This window comes from Lutra lutra, chromosome 12, assembly GCF_902655055.1.
Source record: "Lutra lutra chromosome 12, mLutLut1.2, whole genome shotgun sequence".
NCBI lineage: Eukaryota > Metazoa > Chordata > Mammalia > Carnivora > Mustelidae > Lutra > Lutra lutra.
In genome coordinates, this window is record NC_062289.1 from 63,078,262 (window position 1) to 63,089,005 (window position 10,744).

At 38.8% G+C, this 10,744-nt stretch overlaps 1 protein-coding gene across 1 annotated transcript in view; it reads left to right on the forward strand.

Moving 5' to 3' along the window:
- The window catches only part of RNMT (RNA guanine-7 methyltransferase), a 33,018-nt gene extending 27,169 nt beyond the window's left edge, over positions 1 to 5,849 (forward strand). The window contains 1 exon segment of the mRNA XM_047696980.1: positions 2,350 to 5,849. Coding sequence (XP_047552936.1) covers positions 2,350 to 2,387 — 38 coding nt within the window. The 3' untranslated portion in view covers positions 2,388 to 5,849.
- The last annotated feature ends 4,895 nt before the right edge of the window (positions 5,850 to 10,744 follow it).

A 10,744-nucleotide genomic window follows, 5' to 3' on the forward strand; every position in this document is an offset into this window, starting at 1 on the left:
ACTTGTAACCATGGCCTCATGTGTGAAAGGATTGTGCTAGGACTCAGCTGAATTGGAGAGAGAGGAAAAGGAAGGAGCCAGTATGTTTAGCCTGTCTGTCTCAGAATATTGCTACCCTTAGTGGAAATGGATTAGAGGACCAACAGACTGCGAAATATATGCCTAAACCTGTACATTTCATTACTTTTCCTAGAGTGGATGGAGATGGCACAGTTCTCTTAGATAGCCTGCCACTCCCAAACTTTGATGTAAGGAAAACAGCTTTGGTCACAAGTAGTGCTGGTGGTCCTAGCTGTAGTTTAGAAAAATGCATTTCTGTACCTTAGTGTGGACTTTAGTGATAGCATGCAGCTGGATAAATTAGATGCCCCCCAGACTAAGGAGGGAGATGGCTTAGAGAAGTGAAAAGCAGTAGGCAAGGAACAGTGGTCACACTGCAGCCAGGATCCAGTTTGTCCGGGTCAGTGTGTTCTTTGATGAATTATAGTCTTCTAAACTGGAGGGCTCTGTGGACTGGAGAGCATCTTTTCTGGTGTCATAGCCTAATAAGTTCAAGAAGCTATACTTCAAACTCCTGCTGGTCTAATCGTTAAGTTCCTATTACCAGAACCTGCTGCTCCTCTAGAAGATTCTTAAAATGGGAGAGGAACATGAAGAATTGTTGCCGACTGGCTTTTTTTTTTTTTTAAGATTTTATTTATTAATTTGAGAAAGAATGAGAGAGAGAGAGAAAGCATGAGATGGGGAGGGTCAGAGGGACGAAGCAGACTCCCTGCCGATGACACAGGGAGCCAAATGCAGGACTCAATCCGGGAACTCCAGTGATCATGACGTGAGCCGAAAACAGTTTGCTTAACCAACTGAGCCACCCAGGTTCCCGCTGATTTGCTTTTAGTAGTGGTTCAGTGTTTATTTCTTTAAATCCCAATTGATAGGCCTACATGGAAGGCATTTTATTTTAGACTTTCAGAATGTTTGAGTTAGAAAGGAAAGAATGTTATTTATTGCTGATCTGAATTCAAACATTGCATCTGAGTGGTTTTTAAATGACCCTAGATTTAAGATAGGTGAGAGTTGCTGGGTTGTTTGCAGTAGGTACTAGTGTGTTTGGGGTGGTTTTGGCAAGGTTGGACTGCAGAGGGATTGCTTGGAGTGAGGGCCATGCTAAATAATGCTGTCTGCTTCTGAGTCTTGTGACATGCTTGTGAGCTTGGTCTGCTTTGCCTTCTTGTCTTCCAGAAGAATCTACCATGTTGATATCACCCTGCCTGTTCTCTGTCCATTTGTCTACTGTATTACCAGCAATGTTTCATTTCTCCTAAAAGAAATTGGGAGCTAGTAGATAAGAAACAGAATAGCATTACTAAATAGCATTTTGGAAGGACTGGTGTCATATTCCTGGACAGGTTGAGGAAAAAGCTAGAGATTGGAGGTTTTTACATGATCTGCAGTCATTCATCTGCACCCTGTTCAGAAGTTAACTCAGAAAGGGAGGGCACCAAGGTACATGGCCTACTATCTTGACTCACTGACTGAATGTCCTAGTGTACACGCTGAACATCCTTGTGATGTTCTGAGGATTTATCATTTTTTCAGGTGTTTGCTTACCATAAAATTTATTAGTATCTTTTTAGAAAATATAATAGGTTTGAACTTCAGTGTGACCCAGAATGAGGAATTATAGATGCACTTAGATCTCTTTGAGTGAACACAGGCCAAAGCAGGAAATCATATTTAAGGGAGAGTATTCTTGGGACTGGAATATCACTGTTGGGGCCAGATAAATACCTCTAAGCATCAGTTATCTGTAGCTTTTGGCTCACTTTCCTTATCAGTCCTTACAGTAGAAAACAGTTGGATAATTGGATGAATTTTACTTGCCAGTTACATATGTTCCTTATAATTCTTACTAATTTTTCCCCCCAAATAGAAAATCTAGGTAACCAGTGCCAGAAGTAATCATGGTAGTGCGGTTATTCTACCTGTCTTGCTCCAGATAAAAAGAATTAAGTTGTAAGATTTTTTAGTTTTAATTTTCTTTGCCTTTATACTTTTAATTTTTCTTATCTCAAGCTGTTTTTAGAGATTTTTAGAACCATTGAATTGGCTTTCTCAAGATCTATAATGTTACTGAGTGTTATAATACGTGGATATTTGTTTTCAGGTAAATAGCTATGACCCCGTATCTGCTTAAGTATGACTCAAAATAATTGAGGACTCTTAGAAATACTGGGATTTTTCCTCTCAGAAACTTGAGAATTTTCACCAAATTCCAAACAGGGCTGAAATTGTTCTGTTAGCCTACAGATATGAGAAATCAAACTCTAATTTGTATTATTTTCTTTTTAGGTATTTACTTGGTTTTTGCATTTGAGAAGCAGCGGTGAGCACATACGCAGTAGTCCAGGACAGCTGTGTCCCATCCTGTGCAGATTTGAACGCTCCATTCTAGATCTGACAACTTTCTGTTTGTTTGTTGTAATTACTCTAAATGTGCAGGATGCTGCCGGAATCTCCAGTGTGTAAATTCAACATTTGCTGTCTGTGACAGATGAACTTTGTGTGTGTATATAAGAATGAGTTGGGACCTTTGTCTTAAAAAATCTATTTTTAAGTAATGTTAAGAATTCCATTTTGCCCTCACTACTCTCCTAGCGCATAAAAATTATAGTATGACTTGTTAGAGCTGCTGAACTCTTTCCACAGTGCTCTGATTTGTTCAATGTTCGTTTACAGTATTAAATTCATTGCCCTTGTAGAATTGCTGAGGGAGCATACTGGTTTATGGGGGTTTGTGCTCATTTCTGTAGTTTTGTTATCTAGTGTTTTTCAAGATTAAATGGATTGTGTTCTGTACAATTAATTGAATGTGCTCAATATATATTGCTAAAGTTGTACGTTTAAAACAAAATTTTAGATGGCCACGAAAGTTTTTTACCTAGAATTTTAGCCAGTTACTACATTTCATAATAAATACTAACTACTTTATTTGCTAATATGATCTAATTCTGGAACTGGTTAGAATGTTTTATATGCCAGCATAAAATTGGTACAGATTTTAGGGGCTTTATCTTAAGAATTTCCTTCCTTACCAATAATGTTTCTAGTTATCAAGAATGTAATTAGACAGATTTCCCTTTCTTCATTGAATGAAAATGCCATAGTTGTTTTTCCATGACTTAATGAAAACCTGTCCCGTGTGAACCTGTTGCACATTTTCCTCAGAGAGATGTATGGAACTGCAATAGGAGGATTCAAGGAAGGTGAAAGGAAGCTGAAAAGCAGACTTCAGATGAATTCTCCCTGACGTTAGATACAGCTTACCGGCACTATGTGCTGTGTTCCTCCCCTTCAGCCCCGAGAGAAGCGGTACCTGCTCTTCCATTACAACATCATACCTTGTGCAGTAGGCTCCAGCATCCCATCACCGCTCAGAACTTGAATTTGCCATTTCAGAACTGTTGACTGTTTCCAGCCCTGGCTTCTTGCTTGACTTCTCTTCCAGAACTGTTCACAAACCTAGGTTCACACCTAGGTGAACCCTTGTCCTTACTTTACATTTTACTGTTTAAAAAAACTTTCCAGTATTTAAGTGTAGTGAAAAACTTACAAAGAACAAAACAGAGCAATTATTGCATATTCTTCTAAAAATCATTTATTTAATGCATGAATTTAAAAGACATTACTTTCTGTACTTATCCAGAGTACTTGTTTAAAATTTGTTTATATATGTTGATTATTCACAGTGTCAGAGTAACAGACCTTTTAACAAGAGAACACAGGTTACCTAATTTCTGTTTCTTGTGTGTTTGTCAATCTCCATACTGTTACCAGTTTATAAAAGTTAAGTCTTTTAGCCTTAGTGGTGGTTTGCCATAAGCCGTTTGGGGAAATAAATAATAGTATTTCTGACTATGGTGGCTGCCGTTAGCTAACAAAGGTTTGGTAATGGTGCTGGGAGGTGGGGATGGTGAGCTCTTAGTGTTACATACACGCCCAGGTTTATTTTAATTCTGGGGGAAGTTCCAGAAAGTATTTTGATAGTTTGATAGAGGATATGGCTTCTTTATTATTTCCTATCATCATTTTCATTTAATGGTCTTGGATAATTTTAAACAAGTAATAAAACATTTTTAGACTCTTGGCCTTTCCACCCCATGGATGACTTGTGGAAGAGAAGGATCTCCTGAAGGATGGAGTGATGGGTGGTAATACAAAGCAGAAAAGGACGGTGGAGTACCCCGGGACCTTCACTGAAGGGGTAGAAAGGAGTAAAGGAAACCCAGGTGGACTGAGCCAGTGTCTTCGCTCGGAGCGAAGCAAGCTGTTGTGTGTACAGGAAGCACATGAGCCACCCCCAGAGGATGCAGAGTTATGGCATTGCCCTTTGCATGAGCTTTCTTGTTCTCTTGGCCGCCTCTCCTCCTCACTGTGCTCCCTGAAGTGAGCTACTTCTACAGCTGCTACAGCTAAAGGTCTGGGCAGTGACTCAAGAAGAACTTTTCGGAAAAGGTGGATTCTGCCCATCAAGGTAAAAGCTGGGAGGACACCCTCCCACCACCACACCCCACTGTCTAAATGTTTGGGAATTTTCCGTTCAAGATTTATAATTATTAGGGAGGGGGCATGGCTCTTCACTATCGGGTCCATGATATGAAGTTGATGAAAGTGATTACAGGCACTCCAATTTGTCCTCTGCGGATGAAAGTGAAATGAAGATCAAACCAGCCCTTTATGGGGAGGACACAGCCTGCAGATTGGGAGGATTGGTCTGGGAACATGGCTGGATGTGTGTATAAACAAAGAATGCTCAAGTTGAATTATTGGGGCCTAGAGTACACTAAAGAGAGGCACCACGTAGACATCATGTTCAGGGAGACACTATTTCCAGCTGCATCCAAAGGGGAGGTGTCCTAACCTGCACGCTGCAGCTGTCTGCGGATAATGACTGCTCTTCCAGTGTCCACCGAGCCTCTGGTTCCAGGGTGACTCCCCAAAGAAATTTGCTTTCAAGGAGAGAAGACATCAATTAGAGATCTTGACTTCTGTTAACTAAGGTGTGTAATGACTCTAAAAGGTAGATTACCAGTACGGAGTTTCCTAGCCTACCCTGTCCCCAAACCCAAAAATTGAGGAAATGTGATTGCTGCCTAAATTCATGTTAGTAGCATTATTAGGGCATCAGAGGTGTGCAAAGTGATGGGGTTTGAGCCAGCGTGCAATGTTGGTCAACAGTGGAGAGGTAGAGAAAGCATTGTCAGGTATCAGAGTCCAGATCTCCTGTCACATTAGTTCTTGTGGGGATGTGTTCTTCAGCCTGTCTTAGCTTATTGATAGGTTATTTTGCTAAGTCTTCAAGCATCCTAGTGAAGATGTGGTTTCTTGTGTAGCTCTGCCAGTGCAAATACTCTAGCAACTGAATATTATTTTTCATTATTGATAAACTTTTGTTGTCTACCAGGCTTTGTATGTATTGTGAGCAGTTAACTGCCAAGTCTGGGTCTTTAAGGCCAGATCCAGGGACCAAAGTCCTATAATGATTCTACCAAAATGTCTGTGGGTATTTACTGGGCCTTTGGTCAAAGAGGGAAGCATAAGTATATGATGTTACCACCTCCCTAGATGCTGTTATGTCAAATACTACATAACTGATAAGTTTCTTCATTTCTCACCCTCTGATGGAGCAACATTCCTGATTCCTTGAAGGCAGTCAGTGCAGTGGCTCCTACACTTACTTATTTAGTGATACATGTGACTAGGCTGGGGGATAGCCAGCTCTTCTTCCCTTTCTCAATTTCTTTTCTGCTCCCACGTAATCCTGAAGCATGGGCTCCTGCTCCTCACTGCAATATTAAGCAAGTGTGGGACACCCAAAAGTACCCTTCTCAGTTTGGGGAGACTTGGGTTAGCCCCAAAGCCCTCTGCTTCTTAGATTCATCCTGAGCCATGCTTCCTTGGGGACAGCATACCTTGGATAAAGCCAGGTTGACAACATTTATTAAGCTGCTTAAGTAAATTACTTTTCTAAGTCTTTCATATGTGTTAATTCATTTTGATCCTTATAAGTATATGAACTAAGCTCTGTTTTAATAATGGAACTGAGGCACAGAGAGAGTACAGAGTTGACCAAGACAAGTCAAGCCTGCAATCCAATGCCATGTTACACACCTCAAGGAGTATTAAATCCAGACGACTTCTCACCCATTCACTACCCACAACTTGAAATGTTAAGTGGATGGTGCTCCCACCTTTAGAAGTTCAAACTTTTTTTTTTTAAAGATTTTATTTATTTATTTGAGAGACAGTGAGAGAGAGCATGAGTGAGGAGAAGGTCAGAGAGAGAAGCAGACTCCCCGCGGAGCCGGGAGCCCGATGCGGGACTCGATCCTGGAACTCCAGGATCATGGCCTGAGCTGAAGGCAGTCGTCCAACCAACTGAGCCACCCAGGCGTCCCAGAAGTTCAAACTTTTGATACTTATTTTGGGGCACCTGGGTGGCTCATTGAGTTAAATGTCTGCCTTCGGCTCAGGTGATGGTCCTGGAGTCCTGGGATCAAGCCCCGTGTTGGGCTTTCTGCTCAGAGGGGAGCCTGCTTCTCCTCTGCATCCCACCCCCCATACCACTTGTGTACATGCATGTTCTCTCTCAAATAAAATCTTAATAAAAAAAAATACAGAACAACCTTTGATACTTATGTAAGTGTTCCCTGAGAAGAACATATATCCTGTGTAAAGAGGCCTTGGGGCAGAGAGAGCAGGAGGGCATTTGAGTGTACTTAGGAGCCAAGGGTAAAAAGTGAGTCATCAATAGGCAGGAGGGCAAAGATAGAATTGGACTTCACATTGTGGTAGACCTGCTCCTTTAGCAACCAGTCCTGTAGCAAATCTAGTTTAGTCTGCATCTTAGGGTGTGGGGAATGGTTCTTTTCCCATCCTCACCATTGGGAAGTAGAGGTGGGAGCACAAGTGTGAGTATAGCTGAATGAAGAGGCCAAGAGAGAAGGAATCGTTTCTTCAGTCTGAGTGGATTACCCAGGCAGAAGCAAATCATTTTGTATTAACTTTGAAGTATAACATGCACAGGTCTTTGGTTTTTAACAAATAGAGTGCAATACAGTCATCACTTCACTCAAAAAACTATTACCACCACTCCAGAAGGCCCCCTCATGTTCCTTACCAGTTACTGTCTGACTTCAAAGAACATAGATTACTTTTGTCTGTTTTTGGACATAATATAAATGGAATCAAATAGTATGTATTCTCTTGTATCTGGCTTATTTGCTGTACATTGTGTTTGTAAGGTTTTTGTTGCATGTATTTGTGGTTCCTTCTCGTGGCTGTATAGTATTCCACTGCATAAATAAACCATATATTTATCACATGGGTGTTTGGTTCATTCCCAGTTCCAGAACTATTATTAATAGTACTGCCTCAAATATTTAGTACATGAATTTGGTGCACATAGGTACTCATTTCTGCCTAACAGCGTAATTATAGGGCCACAGTATGTACATAATTCAGCTTTACTAGATACTGCCAGTTTTCCAAAATTCCAATTGCCCTACACTCAGTAGTGTCTTCTCTTTTTCATTTTATTCTGGCTGGCATGTAGCAGTTTCTCATTGTGGCTTTAGTTTTCATTTTACTATAATTAATGAAATCAAGCACATTACATATGATTATTGCATTTTGACTATCCTCTTGTTACATGTCTGTTCAGGTTCTTGCCCACTTTTCTATTGAATGGACTATGTTTTGTATTGACTTGTGATTTTCAAAAATATATCATTTCTGGATGCAAGTCATCTGTTGAATGTATTGTGAGAATGTATTGAAAATATATATAGATGTATCTATACATATATAGATATGTATTGAAGTGTATATATATATCTATACATCTATATATGGGTATGTATATATGTGTATAGTTGTGTATGTACATACACATATATAGATGTGTATGTGTGTGTATATATGTGTATATATATAGGTGAAAGGAAGCTCTTAATTTTAATATAGTATCAATGTTCTCTTTCATAGCTGGCATGTTTTGCTTAAGAAGTTTGTCTATTCCAAGATCATGAAGATATTGTATGTTTTCTTCTAAAATCTTTTTTGTTTCACTGTTCACTTTTTAAATCTGAAATCATATGGATTTTTTGTTTTGTTTTGTTTTTGTTAATAGTGTAAGGTAGGGTTTAAAGTAGAAGTTTCACGGAATGGAGAAGGTATTTGCAAATGACAGTACAAAGATCTGATATCCAAGATCTATAAAGAACTCCTCAAACTAAACACACACAAAACAGATAATCATGTCAAAAAATGGGCAGAAGACATGAACAGACACTTCTCCAAAGAAGACATACAAGTGGCTAACAGACTCATGAAAAAATGTTCATCATCACTAGCCATCAGGAAGATTCAAATCAAAACCACATTGAGATACCACCTTACACCAGTTAGAAAGGCCAAAATTAACAAGACAGTAAACAATGTGTTGGAGAGGATGTGGAGAAAGGGGAACCTTCTTACACTGTTGGTGGGAATGCAAGTTGGTGCAGCCACTTTGGAGGACAGTGTGGAGATTCCTCAAGAAATTAAAAATAGAGCTTCCCTATGACCCTGAAATTGCGCCTTTGGGTATTTACCCCAAAGATACAGACATAGTGAAAAGAAGGACCACCTGTACCCCAGTGTTCATAGCAGCAATGGCCACAGTCACCAAACTTTGGAAAGAACCAAGATGCCCTTCAATGGGCAAATGGATAAGGAAGATGTGGTCCGTATATACTATGGAGTATTATGCCTCCATCAGAAAGGATGAATACCCAACTTTTGTATCAACATGGATGGGACTGGAAGAGATTATGCTGAGTGAAATAAGTCAAGCAGAGAGACTCAAATATCATATGGTTTCACTTATTTGTGGAGCATAAGGAATAATACGGAGGACATGGGGAGATGGAGAGAAGTGAGGAAATTGGGGAAATTTGAGGGGGAGACGAACCATGAGAGACTGTGGACTCTGAGAAACAAACTGAGGATTTTGGAGGGGAGGGGAGTGGGGAGTTGGGTGAGCCTGGTGGTGGGTATTAAGGAAGGCATATGGAGCATGGGGTGTGATGCATAAACAATGAATTCTGGCCACTGAAAAGAAAATTAATTAATTAATTAAAGGAGAAGTTTCTCCTTTATGGATTTTCAGCTCTCCCAGCACCATTTATTGAGAAAAATCATCTTTTCCTCCTAAATAACAATTTTTCACTTTTATTACGTTTAAGGTGATCATACATGTGTGAGTTCATTTCTCAATTCTGTTTTGTTCCACAGGTCACCTTATTTATCCATGCATGAATACCACATTATCTTAACTATCTTTGTAATGGATCTTGATATCAGTAACAGGAGACAAAGGTAGTTTTAACTTGCTAATTATGCTGAACAAAGTGAAGAATTATACATGATGAATACATAGAGATAGGCAGGAGTGAGAAGAACCTGGATATTGTTCTAAAGTCAGTGGGAAGCCAGAGTGTGGTTATTTTATGTCTTTAGACAAGAATCCTGATAAAGATAGAAAATATTTGAACAGCCCTATTAACCAAATGAACCTAAATGTTACCTATAAAACACTTCACACAAAAACAAAATATACATTCTTTTTAGGCACAAATGAAATATTCTCCAGAGTAGACCATAGAACAAATGTCAATAAATTTAAAAGGATTAAAATCATTCAAAACATTTTTCTGTCCACAACAGAATTACAATAGAAGTCAACAGCAGAAGGAAATTTGGGAAATCCCCAAATATTTGGAAATTAAACCAAAAAACTTTCTAAATAGCCCATAGCTCAAAAAAGAAATGGCAAGGAAAATCAGAAAATATTTTGAGCTGAATGAAAATAACACATCAGGATGTATGGGTTGAAGCTAAAGCGGTACTTAGAGGGAAATGTATAGCTATAAAAACCTATATTGGGAAAAGAAAAAAAAAAAAAAAGACCTCAAGTCAATAGATTCCACTTAAGTAACTAGAGGGACATAGAGATGGGAAGAAGAAACAAATTAAACCCAAAGCAAGAAGGAAGGAAATAAGAGTGAAAATCAATGAAAAAGAAAACAGAAACCATAAAGAAGAAAAAAAGAAAAATAAAAAATGGGGTTTTTTAAAAGACCAACAATCTGACAAACTGTCAGCTAGACTCTGAAAAAAAAAAAAAAAGACAAGTTACCAAGATGAAGAATGAAAGGAACTCACTATCAAATTTATTTTTTAAAAAATTTAAGGGGATTAGAAGGGAGTAATATGAACACTAGGACCAATTAATTCCTACTAAGACAAAGATACTGAAACTGACCTAAAAAATCAGGGATCTGAATAGCAAAAAATTAAGTACTTAAAAATTTATCTGCAAAGAAAAACATAGGTCCAGAAGCCTTCACTTGTGGATTCTATGAAAAATATTTAAGAAAAAAACGATACCAATCCTTCACAAATTCTTCTAGAAAATAGAGGAAGGAGTACTTCCTATCTCCTTCTATGAGGCCCTAATACCAACGCCAGTAAAAGGCATCACAAGAAAACTACACACAGATATCTCATGAATAGAGATCCAAAAATCCTCAACAAAATAGCCAGCAGAATCCAGCAGTGTATAAGAATTATACACCATGATTAAGTAGGTTATAATTCCAGTAATGCAAAGTTTGTTTAACATCTGAAAATCAATTAATGTAAT